This window comes from Diceros bicornis, chromosome 14 (assembly GCF_020826845.1).
Source record: "Diceros bicornis minor isolate mBicDic1 chromosome 14, mDicBic1.mat.cur, whole genome shotgun sequence".
Taxonomy (NCBI): Eukaryota; Metazoa; Chordata; class Mammalia; order Perissodactyla; family Rhinocerotidae; genus Diceros; species Diceros bicornis.
This window is the reverse complement of record NC_080753.1, coordinates 42059951-42077730: the sequence shown is the minus strand read 5'-3', so window position 1 is coordinate 42077730 and position 17780 is coordinate 42059951. Positions and strand designations below refer to the sequence as shown.

At 43.0% G+C, this 17780-nt stretch overlaps 2 protein-coding genes and 1 pseudogene across 2 annotated transcripts in view; 1 reads left to right on the top strand and 2 right to left on the bottom strand.

Moving 5' to 3' along the window:
- Positions 1 to 326: 326 nt before the first annotated feature.
- Positions 327 to 17780, bottom strand: part of LOC131413376 (uncharacterized) — a 29875-nt gene continuing 12421 nt past the window's right edge. Inside the window, exon 5 of the mRNA XM_058553908.1 lies at positions 327 to 716. Coding sequence (XP_058409891.1) covers positions 387 to 716 — 330 coding nt within the window. The 3' untranslated portion in view covers positions 327 to 386. The remainder of the gene's footprint in view (positions 717 to 17780) is intronic.
- On the bottom strand, positions 1338 to 3601 carry LOC131414215 (ubiquilin-1-like; annotated as a pseudogene).
- On the top strand, positions 5671 to 6114 carry LOC131414059 (histone H2B type 1-C/E/F/G/I). The gene has a single exon (XM_058555103.1). The coding sequence runs from the start codon at positions 5686 to 5688 to the stop codon at positions 6064 to 6066; it is 381 nt and encodes a 126-aa protein (XP_058411086.1). The 5' UTR covers positions 5671 to 5685; the 3' UTR covers positions 6067 to 6114.

Below are 17780 nucleotides of genomic sequence, written 5' to 3'. Positions count from 1 at the left end.
TATATTACCTTACTATTACTCAGAATATTTAGTATAGATGCCTTGAAAAGGCAATACAACTATTAAAATCTGATGCCGAGACATCCCATAAAATTTCTAATCCAAAAACTATTGATTCTTCACTTCCCAGCTTGGTTGCAATATTTAACCAGTACGCTCCTATTGGTCTTGAAAGTGTTACGTTAGAAAACAGCCAACACAAACGCCTATAGCAGTGTAAAAATCGTTTTAGCGACTTCACTTAACTATATATGGACAGCATTTTGCGCGACCAAGCCACCCCCAGAGCAGCACCCAACAGCAAGTGTGAGCCCTTTCGTAGAAAATGTAGGTGGCCCTGAAAAGGGCCTTTAGCGCTGCTATTGGAAACAGCTTGCAGTTTAAGCTTAGCCGCCGAAGCCGTAGAGGGTGCGGCCCTGGCGCTTGAGCGCGTAGACCACGTCCATGGCGGTGACCGTCTTGCGCTTGGCGTGCTCGGTGTAGGTGACGGCGTCCCGGATCACGTTCTCCAGGAAGACCTTGAGCACCCCGCGGGTCTCCTCGTAGATGAGGCCGGAGATGCGCTTGACGCCGCCGCGCCGGGCCAGGCGCCGGATGGCGGGCTTGGTGATGCCCTGGATGTTGTCGCGCAGAACTTTGCGGTGGCGCTTGGCGCCTCCTTTACCCAGACCCTTTCCGCCTTTGCCACGGCCAGACATAGTGAATACAAGCGAGTACTACAGTCAGAACAATTAAACGCCACTTCCCTGCAGCGTTTTATGTAACAATTGTGCGGACCTTTTTGAAAACTGAAAGACCGGAAAAGGCGGGAAACCTCCCTGAGTCCCCGCCCCTTGCTGCTAAGGCCTAAAGTAAACACCGGATAGGGAGATTTACTGCTATTTAGAAAATAAGAAACTCTAAACAGAAGTGTCAAACATGTACACAAAAGAAATTACCTCGTTTGTGTATGTGTGTTTAAAGACTTATCCATCTCGTATATATTCTTGGATCATTTGCCACACTAGAAATGAAACAAGCCCAAATCCCAAGAAACAAAGGAATTCCTAAAAATAATATTGCCAAGCAACCCAATAGTAAGTTTGTAAATTGAGATAACAAATATCAAAATTTGAAACTCAATTTACTTTTGAGGTACTTTTGAGGTAGAGGCAGCAATATCTACAAAATTATGTACCAACATAAATGAACCAAACCTCGGACCAATGGATACCTCACCACTAGAACAGCCAGAAGAAAACAAATAATTGCTGTTTATATGAAAAAAGTCACATCAATTTGTTAAGCCATGGAATCCCAAGCATACAAAGTAGCAACTGCTATAGAATTGTGACAGCTTTTTTTTACCTTATTTTGAAATAGAGTCCCTTGAACCTGGTTTCCCCTAATGGTGGCATCCCATATAACTATAATATCAAAACCAGGCAATTGACTTTTGCAAAATACTGTTAACTACAGGCCTTATTCGGTTCTCACCAGTTTTTCCATGCACTCATCTGCATGTCTGTGTGTATGTGTGTGAGGATACCCCTGTGCAATTTTGTCCCATTATAGATTTATGTAACCACCACCACAATGTCAATACAAACTTGTCCATCATCACTAAGGAACTCCTTATGTTACCCCTTTGTACTGTTGAGGCTCAGAGTAGGCTGCCCCAAAATATCCCACAATGGCATATTGATTATTTTGAATTAAAGTTACTTGAGAAGCAGCGGATGCAAAAAGGGCACTTTGACCCTCTCTGTTCCCTGAAAGCAGGAAATAAATCTCCCATGTGAAAGGTGCCCTTGCTGTATCAGGAGGTGGAGGCATCCTTATGGCCAGAGATAGGGAATTCAGGGCAAAGTCTGTATAAACAAACCTCTTTACTAATTGAGCACTAATTAGGAAAGTGTTTAATTAGTAAACAAACCTTGTTACTTCTTTACTAATTAAGCCTAAATTTCTTTGTCTTGTCAATTCCTCACAAATTTATTATTCCTTTCTCTAAAATGTGTAACACCTGCTTGCTTTGGTCATTTTTTTCAGGTCCCATTTCTATAAGACCTCCATATACACAAATTCAACTTGTTTTTTCCTCCTGTTAACCTGTCTTGGATCAATTTAACTATTAGACCAGACAAAAGAACGCAGAAGGGTGGGTGGGGGGGAATTTCCCCTGGCCCAACAATAGTCACATTCACCCACCTCATCCCTGTCTTGGGGCAATCTGTTCTCCATCTGTAGTTTTGTCATTTTGAGAATGTTATATAAATGGAATAATACAATGTGTAACCTTTTGAGATTGGCTTTTTTTCACTAAGCATTACGCCTTTGGGATCCATCCAGGTCGTTGAATATATAAATAGCCTCCCTTTTTATTTTGAGTGAGATTCAATTGTATGGATATACGAGAATTTGTTCAACCAATCGTCAGTTGAAAGACATTGACTTTTTCACTTTAGATCTATTACAAATAAAGCTGTTACAAACTTCCATGTAGAGGATTTTGGTTTTGTTTCTCCCCCGACCCCATCCTCCAGTCTTGGTGTATTTTGTTTTGTATTTACTGCATTCCACCTTGAAAGTACATTTTTTTTAAGATGGAGAAATGCTGCTATCATGACTGGGAACCTACCAACCCTGTCAATGGCCACATAGAAATCACTCTGTGTTCCTATTGTTGCTTGCAAGTTTGCTTCAAGGCTCAAAAACATTGCCCTGAGCTGTTCCAGTTATTTCTACAATCTGACTTCTGTAGTTGAAGATTTACTCCAGCATGAGTCTGCAGTGTTTGTTGAGTAAACTGCTGGCATCCAGGTTCTGTGGTTCCTGCCACAGGGCTCGCGTTTTCATTTATGTGCAGAGCTAATTACTTAGTCCCTGAAGAGCCTCCAGTGTTTGTTTACTAATCCACCCCAGGCTAGGAGTAAACCCTGGGATAAGGCTGGAAGCTCCCATTGCTAATGTTTGTGAAACCTAACTGAATCCACAAACCCTGCATTGCTCTACGGTTTGTCATAGGATTCTACATTTGTTGGAGGAAAGTTGAGAGCTGTTGTCTCATTGGCTCTTAGGGATTTCCAGCAAACGGGATTATTCAACATTATCTGTGCGAGGTCCCAGTTCTGCCTTTGCGACTGTATCATATTTCTCATGCAGGATGCAGACACATTCCACACAGTGAGTTTTCAGTTACTTGCTCAAACAAGCTCTGAATGCCGGATGTGCTGCATTTACTTAGCTACTACCTCAGGCCCCATATTTGGTGCAGTAGTGCTCTGCCCAGCTGTATCACTGACAGCACTGCCACCCACTCTGCTAGTGGTGATGCTGGAAGTTGAACTGGAAAGCCTGTGGAACCCATGTTTTGGGTAACATCTCTACTTTGTGTGCAGAAAAGTTGACTAACTTCACTTTAGGATATATTATTGCTCAGTAGGGAAGCAAATGGATTACCACCAAACTACTCTGATACAGCACTCAGCTTGGGTTCTTGAACATCAGTGTTTGTACATGCCCAATAAAGCATCATATCCCCCTAGAATGCTTCCCAGGTTGCTCAAGGTTACATCTTTTTCTTTTCCTGCAAGATTGCTGGATTCCTTGCAAATTCTAGCGTTTATCCATTATATAAGGATTAATATAACTAATTTCTGGTGTATTAGTCACTGCATTTGGGGGTTGACCCTAGCTCGTCAGGCTTTGACAGCCTGCTCTGATTTCCCATATCGACGGCCATCAGTTCGGCATTGGACATAGAAACTACAGCCGCATGACTTTCTCCGAGTTGAAATATACTCAAACCCAAGCTTTCAAATTATGGAAGCCCTCTACAAGGACACCCACATCGAGGGTGTCCAGGAAAAGAAACTTGCCACAGGTTAACCAAGGCCGCATTCTAAGAACCGACAGTTTTCACTACACCTGTTCGTAGCGTCACCGAGAAAGGAGAATGAGCCAAGAAATGCCACAACAGGCCTCAGCCATAGAAGTGAGTAGACAATGCTTAACCCAAGAGGGCACGCCTTGTCCAACGGGGAAAGGGGCTCAACGCTTGGCCTGTTCTCCGATAGAGGCCCGAGTAGGGAGCTGAGCGGACAGTCTACCAGCTCCTCCGCAGCCGGAGCGACAGCTGCCGCCAACTGCTCCTCCACCACTGTTTGAGGTGGATTGCATACACCTGTGTACAGCTTTTCAAGTTGAAATTGTAGGTGGCTCTGAAAAGAGCCTTTGGGTTTTAGATCCTCATTCATTCGTAATTAACACTTAGGCCCTCTCTCCGCGGATGCGGCGCGCGAGCTGGATGTCCTTGGGCATGATAGTGACACGCTTGGCGTGGATGGCGCACAGATTGGTGTCCTCGAACAGCCCCACCAGATAGGCCTCGCACGCCTCCTGCAGCGCCATCACGGCCGAGCTCTGGAAGCGCAGGTCGGTCTTGAAGTCCTGCGCGATCTCGCGCACCAGGCGCTGGAAGGGCAGCTTGCGGATCAGCAGCTCGGTGGACTTCTGGTAGCGGCGGATCTCGCGCAGCGCCACCGTGCCGGGCCGGTAGCGGTGGGGCTTCTTCACGCCGCCGGTGGCCGGCGCGCTCTTACGGGCTGCCTTAGTGGCAAGCTGTTTGCGCGGGGCCTTCCCGCCGGTAGACTTACGAGCAGTTTGCTTAGTACGAGCCATGACAAAAGGTTGCAAACAGAGTTCAGAAGTGAAAGCGCACCAGTTCCCGCTCTTATTTATAAAGGCAAACTCCTCCTGATTGGTCCAAATCTTCAAATTCCGCGCCGTGAATTAAGTAACTCGATAGGTCTTGTGATTGGCTACCAGGTCTCACCCTAGATAAACCTTGACTTAAGGGAATGTGCTCTATCTCTTCACTTATACCTTTCCGCCCTTTATTGACCTTGTGTTTTATGTTTTACATGTTCCTTGGTTTTGTTTTAATCCCCTTGTTTGCGATTATGTTTGGGAAGAGGCGAAAATGAACGTTCCACAGTTCCTGAGCTGTTTCAAAAACTCCACGTTTGAAGGTAATTGATTCAGTTCAGTTTTGTTCTTTTATTAAAGCTTCTGACTTTGAAGAAATGTTTGTTTTTAGCAATGCAGGCACCCTAAACCATAATTCCGTACCCTCCTGCAAATACTGGCATCGCTTCGAGACACGCTCTCCCTAGGGAACACAATAATTGCACCGCTGTTGAAATGTGACGATCCTTTGATTCTTGAAAAAGAATGTTGCCAACTTTGATCAGAACAAACTGCAAATGTCAATGGCATAATTTACAAGATATTTAAATAGCTAATTTCTACTCCTTCCTAGAACTAATAACTTGGTAACTGCAATTTGGCAGGAAAAGTCATAAGTTTATATCAGGCTTTTGTCTCTTTAGTTCCTACTCTAGGGAGAGACAAGGTTCATAAATAGATACTGTTGGTAAGACTTAACTTTTTACATTGTTTTGAAAACGAAAACTACTTTTTCTGAGGAAGGAGAAAAGAATCTAGCATTGGTCCCACACAACCAGCCAATCAAAACGTATATTTGAATTCACCTTATTTGCATAAAACGTTTCTACTGGTTGATTTGACCCAATCAAGGATTGAGACAGATTAAGCATCTATTTGCATAGAAGCTCTACAAAAATAGGCCAGCTCTGCTCTCAGCATTGTTTCTGCTGAGTTTCAGAGTGACAACTGTTCATTATGCCTGAGCCAGCTAAATCTGCTCCTGCGCCGAAAAAGGGTTCCAAGAAGGCGGTGACCAAGGCGCAGAAGAAGGACGGCAAGAAGCGCAAGCGCAGCCGCAAGGAGAGCTACTCCGTGTACGTGTACAAGGTGCTGAAGCAGGTCCACCCCGACACCGGCATCTCGTCCAAGGCCATGGGCATCATGAACTCGTTCGTCAACGACATCTTCGAGCGCATCGCGGGCGAGGCGTCGCGCCTGGCGCATTACAACAAGCGCTCGACCATCACGTCCAGGGAGATCCAGACGGCCGTGCGCCTGCTGCTGCCCGGGGAGCTGGCCAAGCACGCCGTGTCCGAGGGCACCAAGGCCGTCACCAAGTACACCAGCTCCAAGTAAATATGTTTACAGCCGCCCTCAAACCCAAAGGCTCTTTTCAGAGCCACTCACTCTTTCATGTAAAGGGCCGTAATACTAAATACTGTGAAGGTTTGCAGGAGAGTCTTGCGTGGCTGAAAATTGTATATATGACTCATCGTGTTACTCTCATCTTTGCTATTTCGGCATTCTATTTATCTTGCTGGAGCAGATTACTTCGGAAAGCACAGAGGAGTAAGTGGGCCTATTTGAAAAACCGAGAAAGCACTTTTAGCTGCTGAAATGTTGGGTAAGAATTAGGAAGATGATTAACTTTGCAGCACTTTCCCTAGGATCTAGAGCTGGCAAATTTCAGATGTTGGGACAGCTTGAGTATATATTGAGCATCCTTTATAAACAAGCTGTTCTAGAAAGCAATAGTGTGGTTTTTGTTTTTAAGTGAGTCATTGAGTGGAAGACAAGAGTATACTGTATCCCTGATAGTGTGACAAATTAGTTTCGCAGTAAATGGAAAACATTGGGAGGGAGACAAACAAAAGGGTGCCTATGGAAGAAAAACTTTTAGTGGTTTTGCAAGTAACTGAGGCATTTTAGACTTGAAGCAAACGATCAGGTAGGATTTATAAGAGAAAGGGGAGAGAAGAAGCCTTAAACAGCCTGGAAACAAGGCCTCATTGTGTTTTGGGGTAATGTCCTTTGCTGGCAGCCAGCAAGGCAGCCAGGCTGTGGCAGTCTTCCGTTGAAGAGATTGATAAGAATCATCAACAAAATGCAAATTCAGCTATAGATTTTCAAGATATCTTGAGATTAACAAGCATACATTGACAGGCTGCCTGTAATGTTGCACTCTAATTCTCTCCTAACAGGCATTTCTCTGTTGTACCTTGGAGTTGGGGCAGGGTTGGTGCAGAGTATTCTAAGATCATAGATCTTAGTGTGCCTAAAATTCCTCCCTAAATGAAGTGTTGAGAGGGAAGACGAGGACTCTCAGTTTATTTATTCGTTTATTGAGAGTCTATTGAGTTTCAGAAAGTGACAGGCACTAGGGAAAGAGCAGCAATCAGGACAGAAACAATCCTTGTCCTGATAGGGCTCTAGTGTAAAATGGATATTTAAACAGTAATCAAACTAACAGAAGGGGGAAGCATCAACCTAAAGGTCATTTTTACATTGCCAAACGCCGAATTGACTTAACCTTAAATTTACAAGTTCCCTGGAGGCAATTGTGGAAGGAATGTGAAGTAAGAGAGATGACAAGGGTAGAGAAGACAGCAAGAGAGAGAGAGGAATCACAAACATGTGCAGAGTTCCAGTTTGTATTTATGGACAATAACATAAACTCTACAGCATATTTATACTTTGATCTGACCATGTTTCATTGTTGGTTCACAAGGATTTTGTAGATGTCCTAGTGCTGTGCCTTACTAAAATGTAGGACCTTACTAAAACATAGAAAGGATTACTTTACAGTCATATGTCACTTAATGATGGGAATACTTTCTGAGAAATGCGTCGTTAGGCGATTTCTTCGTTGTGCAAACATCATAGAGTGTACTTACACAAACTTAGATGGTATAGCCTACTACACACCTAGGCTTTATGGTGTACCCTATTGCTCCTAGGCTACAAACCTGTACAGCATGTTACTGTACTGAATACTGTAGGCAATTGTAACACAATGGTAGGTATTTGTGTATCTGAACATAAAGCTACCATTTAAAAGATAAAAAATGGTACACTTGTATAGGGCATTTACCATGAATGGAGCTTGCAGGACTGGAAGTTGCTCTGGGTGAGTCAGTGAGTGAGTGGTGAGTGAATGTGAAGGCCTAGGACATGACTGTACACTGTGTAGACTTTATAAACACTGCACACTTAGGCTACACTAAATTTATAAAAATGATTTTTCTTTCTTCAATAATAAATTAACCTTAGCTTACTGTAACTTTTTTACTTTATAAACTTTTTATTTTTTTAAGTTTTTGATTCTTTCATAATAACACTTAGCTTAAAACACACTGTACAGTGGTACAAAAATATTTTCTTTCTTTATATCTTTATTCTATATGCTTTTTTCTATTTTTAATTTTTTTTTTTTTTTTACTTTTTGAAATTTTTTGTTAAAAACTAAGACACAAACACATGCATAAGTGTAGGCCTACACAGGGTCAGGGTCATCAATGTGGCTGTCTTCCACCTCCACATCTTGTTCCACTGAAAGGCATTCAGGGGCGATAACAAGCATGGAGCTGTCATCTCCTAGGAGAAACATACCTTCTGGAATACCTCCTGAAGGGCCTGCCTGAGGCTCTTCTTAAGGATGTGTCACTCTTTTCAGAAATATGTCCATGGTGGTTTTCTTGGTTTGTTTCTTTTTTTCATCACAGATTTGCTTGTAAGCAGATGATGCACCACGAACATTCCTCTCTGTTAATGAAAACCTTTTGGTGTTTAGGTCCATGCTTTCAAACTTTTTAAGGAGCTTGTAGAGGTCTGCAAAAGCTTCTGCTAAACTCTTCACTGTGAATTATCTTGGAGGTTCTTTTTTTAGTTCTCCTGCAGTTTCCTTTTCTCTTGCCTCTTCTTCAGATCTCCGTTCCTGTTCCAATCCCAACAGCTCCTCATTAGTCAATTCCTCAGGAATCACCTCTAGGAGCTCCTCAATGTCATCCTCATCTATATCTACGGTAAAGTTGTTTGCCATCTCAACCACAGCCTTGTTGATTTTTGCAACCTGTTTATCCTTTTAATCTTTTAAAGTCATGGATGAACCTCTTGAGCATTTTCTTCCAGATGCCATTCATACACTCCTTGGTCACATCACTCCAAGCCCAACGGAGGTTCTTGGGGTTGTAATCCTTCCAGAATTGCATCAGTGTCTTCCTTAGTTGCAGGAATAGCCTGGGCAAGGGTCCTCCTCAGGTAGTAGACCTTAAAAGCTGTTTTTTTTTTTTTTTTTCGTGAGGAGGACTAGCCCTGAGTTAACATCCGATGCCAATCCTCCCCTTTTTTCTTGAGGAAGACTGGCCCTGGGCTAACATCCGTGCCCATCCTCCTCTACTTTATATGGGACGCTGCCACAGCATGCCCTAGCAAGCCGTGTGTCGGTGCGTGCCCGGGATGCGAACCTGCGAACTCCGGGCCCCCGTAGTGGAGCTCACGCACTTAACTGCTGCGCCACCAGGCTGGCCCCCCTTAAAAGCTGTTTAACTCCTTGGTCCATTGGTGGGATCAAAGAGGTGTTGTTTGGAGGGAGAAATACAGCTTTGATATCGGGACGAAGATCACTAATAACAAGAGGGTTCCCGGAGCATTATCAATAATAAGCAAAAACAGTACTTCTCAATTTTGCTGGCATAGCAATTCAGGAGGGCATCTTAGAAGAGGAGCTGAGTCATCCATGACTTCTTATTGCTCCTGTAGTACACTGGCAGTGTGTGCTAATTGATATGCTAGACCGCCCTGGGGTTCTCCCTGTGCCTGATCACAAAGGGTTTCAATTTGTAGCCTGCAACATTGCCGGTAAGCAAGACTGTTATCCTGTCCTTAAAACCCCTGAAACCTGACACTGACTTGGCCTCCTTATAAATGAAAGTTCTTGCAGGCATACGTTTCCAGAATAGGGAGGTTTCACCCATATTGAATATGTGCTCTGGCAAGTAATTTTCCTCCACAGTCAGCTTATCTAGTTTCCAAAAATTCTTCAGCTGCCTTAACATCAGCACTCACAGACTCACCTCTCACTTTCACATTATATAATAAATAACAGTTCTTGAATTGTTTAAACCACCCAGAGCTAGTGGTAAATTCAACATCGTAGTCAGGTCCAGCCTTTTCTTTCAACATAGCAAACAAACTTTTTGCTTTGATTGTGATCGTCGTGGTGCTGAGAGGGATACGCTTCTGTGTCTGGTCATTAGAAGTTTCTCCATATCTGATATAGGTTCTTGTCGAATTTTTGTTAGTCTCCCTTCCTTCCATGAAGCAGATCCTTTAACAGCTTCCATCACTTTGTTCTTGTTCTTCAAGATCATAGTTATGGTGGAATGGGACATGCCTGACTGGCGAGTAATAACCACCACTGATTTTCCACCTGTGTAATCCTTAATCACTTTTAATTTTGTTTCCAGGTAAATCACTTGACATGGATTCTTACTGGCAACAGTAGCAGTGGATTTTTTACACTTAGGGGCCACAATGAGCAAAACAACATGAGATTAAATCAAGCATGAGAGAAAATGATGCAGTCAAGAGACGCGTCAAAGACGAGATGTATGAGGCTGCTGCTGGAGTAAACTGTTAAAATGTTTTACAGTAAATTTTTTCTGTAAGTAAAAAGAGTACACTCTAAAATAACGATAAAAAGTATAGTATAGTAAACGCACAAACCAGTAGCATAGTCATTGATTATCATTATCAAGTAATATGCACTGTTCTTAATTGTATGTGTTATACTTTCATATGACTGGCAGCGCAGTAGGTTTGTTTACACCAGCATCACCACAAACACATGAGTAATGCATTGCACTACGATGTTATGATGGCTGTGATGTCACCAGGCAGTAGGAATTTTTCAGCTCCATTATGATCTTTTGGGACCACCATCATATATGCAAAGCATCTTTGACCGAAACATTGTTATGCAGCATACAACTGTAATAGCAAATCTCGTCCATTATTCTTCTCAAAAAAAATTTTCATGTTTTTTTTTTTTGTGTGCACCTGTGTTAGTGTTAGATACCCCTGGAAGTGACAGACAACCTAAAATAGTCACTGGTTAAATGAAATAAAAGTCAATTCCTCTCTCATGTAAAGGTATGTAGCTCAGGGCTGGCATGGGAGCTCCACTCTCCTTAGGGAACTCATCTCCTTCTATGTGTAATGTGTGTTTGCTCTATTATTTGAGAATAGTCTCATATATATTCTACTATTGAATACTACTGTGGAGGACCAACCCCCAAAATTGGAATGATGAAACTCTTAAGTGTTAAGTAGCTAATTCATAAGAAACTTATAAGAAGTGTTACGTAGGTAAGCAAGGAGTTTGTGAGATGTAGACAAAATTCAAAAGCTGTATTTACTGTAAATCATAAGTTGTGAGACATGGAGAAAGTAAGTAGAGCTTGTGTGTGCTACCCAGAGATAGGAAAAGATGAAAGACCCAAGAAGAGCCAAGTTTTTCTGTGTGTGAGGAGATCAGCCCTGAGCTAACATCTGCCAATCCTCCTCTTTTTGCTGAGGAAGACTGGCCCTGGGCTAACATCCATACCCATCTGTCTCCACTTTACATGGGACACCGCCACAGCAGGTCTTGACAAGCAATGCGTCGGTGCACGCCCGGGATCTGAACCAGCCAACCCCAGGCCACCGCAGCAGGGCCCGCGCACTTTACCGCTTGCGCCACGGAGCTGGCTCCAAGAAGAGCCAAATATTTATAAGGTACTCAATATTTATGAGGTCTTAAATTGACCACCCATTGTTGACTCCCATTTTGGCCCCATTTGCCCTCTACAGACAACATGCACGTAAAAGACACGGCTGCTCAGGATGTCACTGGCTACCCATTTGGAAAGCTGTGTTCTTGGCCCTGCATGTCTTCCATAGAGCAAGCATGTGTTGGCTCCAAATAACTTCCATCTGCTGGGCCCCTTTGCAATCATCAACTCTGGTTCTCACAACCACCCTCTCAGCAGAGAATTTCTCTGAGAGCGGGCAGGGAGGAAGGGAGGGAGAGGGGCAAGGGAGAGTGAAAAGGCGAGGGACAGGGAGAGGGGAGGTGGAGGGGAGGGAGAAAGGGGAAGGAGGAAAAGGAAGGAGAGAGGGAAAGGGCGGGGAACGGGAAGGAGAAAGATGTGAAACATGTACCAGGGATTCAAGTCGTGACTGTCCCATTTGCAACCTATCTCTTGTCTAATCTCTTTCCCCTTATTTCTTGCTATGTTTAACATCGATTCAATAAAATTAAAGAAATCGTGGAACTCAGGGAAGTTAAATAGGTCTATGAGTCTTTCTTTTCCACGTCCTTGGAAATGGCCTGCCTGATAGTGTATTTGGAGGCTACCATTGCATTAAAATAATTTCCCACGTCATTCTAATTGTCATTCTTAATATGACACTTCCACCTCGTAATCCAAGATGTCTGCTACAGCGACATGTTCATATTCTATCCTGAAGGAAGGAGAAAAGGGCAAGAAAACACCCCCATCATTTATTGAAACCCTGAGGATGATAAAATTCCACCTTTGCTAATATACCATTGACCAAAAATAGTCAATGGCCACACCCAACTGCAAAGGCAGCTTGCGAAGTTTAATTACTAAATGAGAAAGGAAAACCAATTTCAGGGGACAACTATGTGGCAGTCCCTGCCACAGCTCATGCTTGAAGACAGTATAAATAAGACAAGAGGGAAAATGGTGAGTTCTTATGTTTCAGGAAGACACTGGATGCTGTGTTGCTAATATAACACAAATGAATTGTAAATATTGGCAAGAATTGCTTCAGTTAGGAACAAAATAAAACAATACAACTCTGGTTAGAATTAAATTTTCATTTTGAGATGAACAGTGCTTGACACCATTGGGAGTCCAAATGTGGCTCTGTGCAATCAGCACAAGGCTTGGGAAATCAAGAAAATACCTTAAAAATTGGACAGAGACCTACATGGTTAGACTAAATGCCTTCTATGAATGAGTCCAGCTGGGTTTGGAGTCCAGTGACACATTCCTGGTTTTAATATACATTCCAAGTCCAAGAATCTGGTATATAAACTCCGATCTTAACTGCCTCAGTATTGTCTTTTATCTTGGTGGATTTTCTCAACTCACTCAGAAGACATACCTATTAGTGTAAATATTCTTTATGCACTGACACTCCCCACCCCCAGATAAGATTTAGCCTTGCCTTTTGCTCTAAAAACCTCAGCTCTCTCACTTCAACATACCCTGCACGTTCCTCAAAGCCTTTCATGTCTGTAACACCCACCTCATTTGACTGTGCCTATCAGTCCTATCAATCAATCAAACCACAAAGGTGAACCAGACATGGTCCCTGTTGTCTAAGACATGAAACATTGTCCCACAGAAGAAATAACATCATACATAAATATAGAACAGGAATGAAATATGCTTAAAATTGAAAGATTTTGAGGCCCACTACCTGGGCTGAAATGTGTTTCATCATATACTAGCTGAGTGACCTTGGGCATCCGGGAGAACCGTGCAGCTTATTTCCTCATCTGTAGGGATAATACAGTAACTTATAGTGATGAGGCGACTTGCTCAAGCTTATTTAGAGTTGAGCTTAACCCAGAACTCTGATTTTTATTTCACTGCTCTTTCTACCACTATCAGGAAAGAACAGAGAACTTGCACGCAGTCATTTTAGAAGATAAGTAGATTTTCTGGAAAGGGAATTAGAGCAAGGGAGGATATCTGAGATGACAGATATATGACACTAACTTTAGGGCCCTGGTTCCACACAGATAAAGTCTATAAACCTTTGGAAGTAGAGACACACTGGCTGTTAATTTAATGGTTTTCTTCCTTCTGGGCTCACACTGAGACCTCATTTCCCAGCTTCCCTTGTAGTTAGGTGTGGCCTTCTGGCTGAGTTCCTACCAACAGAATGTAAATAAAAGTAAAGTTTGACATTTCCAGGCCTAGGGCTTAATCCTCTTTTTCCATGCTCTTTCTCCTTCCGGGATAAATGTGCGTTAAAACAAAACAGGCCCAAAACAGAGTAGATAATGCTAAGCCCTACGTCACCGAACTGAGACTTAACTTAATTAAAGTTTCTGCTCTCCCAGAAATGGAATCATAAAGCAGTCAATGAGGCCTCACCTGATCAGCACTAGTTAGGTAATCTGCCTGGTAGACCCCTGCCATCCTCTAAAGCATAGTAACCTTGCAATAACCAACTCACTTTTTTGTTTAGTATAACCTCCTTGTTCCTGTTCCCTTCTGCCTACAAACGTCTTTCATTTGGGGGCTGGCCCAGTGGCCTAGTGGTTAAGTTTGTGGGCTCTGCTTAGGCAGCCCAGGCTTCGGATCCTGGGTGCCGACCAATGCACCTCTCATGAAGCCACGCTGAGGCGACGTCCCACATAGAGCAATTAGAAGGATGTACGACTATCTAGTAGGGCTTTGGGGAGAAAAAAGGAAAAAAGGAGAAAGATTGACAACAGATGTTAACTCAGGGCCAATCTTTCTCAAAAAAAAAAAAAGTCCTTCATTTTGTACAGCTCCTCAGAGCTTCTTTCCAACTGCTAGACTGGATACTGCCTGATTCATGAATTGTTGAATAAAGCCAATAAGATCTTTAAAATTTGCTCAGTTGAATTTTGTTTTGTAACATTTGGAAGCCATGTGTTCAGGATGGGTGAGGTACAAGGATAAAAGGGCACCTGGGCTCCAGAACCACTTCTTGGAAGAAAGAGCTGCCTGCTGATCTAGAGCATCCATTTTGGACCTCATATAAGCAGAGAATAAAATTGTGTTAAGCCACTAAGATTTGGGAATTTATCTTAACTCATATACCCTCCACCGAAGCAGAGTCCAGATCTCTATTTTCTAAAAGGAAATTTAGTCACTTGTTGCTGCATTAATCTTCAAGTCTCGACACTTCATCTATAGAAGAAAGATAAGATTTCATGTATCATAAAGAGACAAAGCAAAAGGTGGTCAAGTTTCTCTTCGAGAAGTAACCAGAGGAGAGGAAGCTAAATTTGCCTCTATAAGCAATAGAACCTCTGTCCCCAGCCCAATGATCTTTCAAAGCTGGATGTAATGATAAAGACAAGACAGTTGGGGTCAATTATGTCGCCTTTTGGACCCTCAATTAGAAAAGCTCATAGAGAAAATAGAGACACTTCAGAATTGATGTTGCTGCTCAAAAGTGTCAGAGTTATCTGGGCAAATCCTGAAGGACACAAGTCTCCTAGTCTTTCCTTGAACATCACTTACAAAAAAGTGAAAGTAATTGATAGTCTACACACCACCATGAAAATCCCTGCATTTGGACTATAGCTTCACACAACAGGAAGGGTTCAGAAGAGATGTGATCTCTCAATTCTATGCCAAGATTCAGCTATGGCTCAGGATCAGCGCTTGGGAACACGTATCACCTTCATCATAAGTAAATAATTTATTTTAATTTAATTTTGTTTTCTTTTAAAAATTATGAGTTCGGCCATCAAATCATCATCATTACGGAGGTTTTAATATAGAGTTCTGTTGGCCAGAGTATGAGCGATTTTATTTGTACTTGGGAACTCATCCATAATTATCCAACGTAATCACAGAAAACGTACTTGTTAAAGTGTATAAAGCCTTTTTAGAAATATTGTGTTTGGATTCTCTTTCTTTCTTTTTTTTTTTTTTTGTGAGGAAGATCAGCCCTGAGCTAACATCCATGCTAATCCTCCTCTTTTTGCTGAGGAAGACAGACTCTGAGCTAACATCTATTGACAATCCTCCTCCTTTTTTCCCCCCAAAGCCCCAGTATGTAATTGTATGCCATAGTTGCACGTCCTGCTAGTTGCTGTATGTGGGACATGGCCTCAGCATGGCCGGACAAGCGGTGCCTCGGTAGGTGCCCGGGATCTGAACCCGGGCCGCCAGTAGCGGAGCGCGTGCACTTAACCGCTAAGCCACGGGGCCGGCCCTGGATTCTCTTTCTTCTGAAAAGTAAAATCATGATGGTGATTATTTGGAACCTCAGATCTCTTACTTTTTATTTTAAATAAATTATCACATAATGAAAACTCTTTCTTTAACTACCAGCATCCTTGCATCAGTCTGGCGCTCCTTCATGGGTTTGCACTTATCTATTGCTGCCCCTGCTTCTTGGTTCACCATGGGAACGGGTATGCTCAGGAACCTGGAGCAACACTTTTGAAAAATATTAAAAATGTATAGATACAAACTCCAGCTTGAGAAAACAGTAGATGAATCTGGTTTTTATTTTTATTTATTTATTTATTTTTTGTGAGGAAGATCAGCCCTGAGCTAAAGTCCTCCTTTTTGCTGAAGAAGACTGACCCTGGGCTAACATCCGCGCCCATCTTCCTCCACTTTATATGGGACGCTGCCACAGCATGGCCTGACAAGCAGTGCCTCAGTGCGTACCAGGGATCCGAACTCAGACTGCCAGCAGTGGAGTGCCCGCACTTAACCGCTACGCCACGGAGCAGGCCTAGGAATCTGGTTTTATCTACTTGGTTATCAGACCTGTGGCCATGACCCCAGCTATGCTCCCAACATAAGATCTGTGCAATTACTGTTTCTTCTCTGTGGACTGATCTTCTTACAGATATATGAAGACCTCTCTCCCTTCCAGGCCTCATGCCTGTCGACATAGAATAACCAAGAACCATTCCATAGATAAGAGAAATAAGGTAAGTTTTACTTTAGCCAGAGGGAGGATTATAACCCGGGAAGGCCTTAGGAAGTATTCCAGAGATGCATGGTTTTCAGTACAGTCTTATATCTTTTTGGAACAAAGAACATATATTAAACACACCCAGGACACATTTTCATCAGTTTCAAAGAGATATTCAGTTGCAAATTAGCAGGTCAACATGACCCTGACATTGGGAAAGGGACTAATTCGGGCGTTACCATTAGGGCGTTACCATTAGGGCGTTACCAAGAGGGCATAGGAGGGGAAGTATGCATTCTTATCTTGAGAGTACATTCTTTACGTTAATGGTTAAAGCGGATGTACAATGTATGTTTGATAGGCCATAAGTCAGGCTTTTTAGTTCAAGCTGAATCAGTTTTGAACCCAAATAGTTACCCCGTATACCTCAATATGTGAAAATCTCTTGTCGTGTCATGTCTCTGATCAGTCTCGCCTCAGTTGTGAAGTCTTCCCTGTTACCCACAAGGGGCACTATCTGCTCGCCGCAAGACAAAAGCCAATTGCCAAGAGGCAAGATGGAGGCAGAGAAAGGGCATTTTATTAAGCGATAAGCTAGCAAATCAGCAGATGGGGGGACTAGTGTCCTAAAGAACCATCTTAATCCTGGTGGCGCAAGCGGTTAAGTGCTCGATCGGCGGCCCAGGTTCGCAGGTTCGGTTCCCCGGCGGCCGCTTGTCAAGCCATGCTGTGGAGGCATCCCATATAAAGGAGAGGAAGATGGGCACAGATGTTGCCCCAGGGCCAGTCTTCCTCACCAAAAAAGGACGATTGGAGCCTGATGCTAGCTCAGGGCTGATCTTCCTCACAAAAAAAAAAAGGAATGGTCTTAAGGGGGCACAAAATCTTACAGCAGTTATACGGCAGTTACATAGGCCGGTGGTTATAGGGGAGGAGGTTAGGAATGTTGACCTTCTGGTGTTACAGACTGGGAGTGCCACACCAGATCTTTCAGTTTTTGTTGATGATGGCTGTCAGCATAGACTCTCTGTTCGGGGGTCATCACATTCCTAAGGAACTCAAAAGAACAAAGTTATCATCTTATTGCAGCTGGGAGGTACATACACAAGCAGGAGTTGTAAAATCTACGGAGCAGTTAGATCTCCTGGAGATCTAACTCCTGGGTTAGTTAGTCAGAGGTCATTCAAAGTTACAACATGGTTTCTTTTCTACAATATGGCTTCCCTTATGTCAACCTTGAGTTGAGCCTGTATGGTTCCCTACCCACCCTATTTAAAATTACAACTATCCTCCACCCATCTGTCACACTCCCTGGCAGTCCTTAATCCCCTTGGTCTGTTTCCTTAATCTCCTTT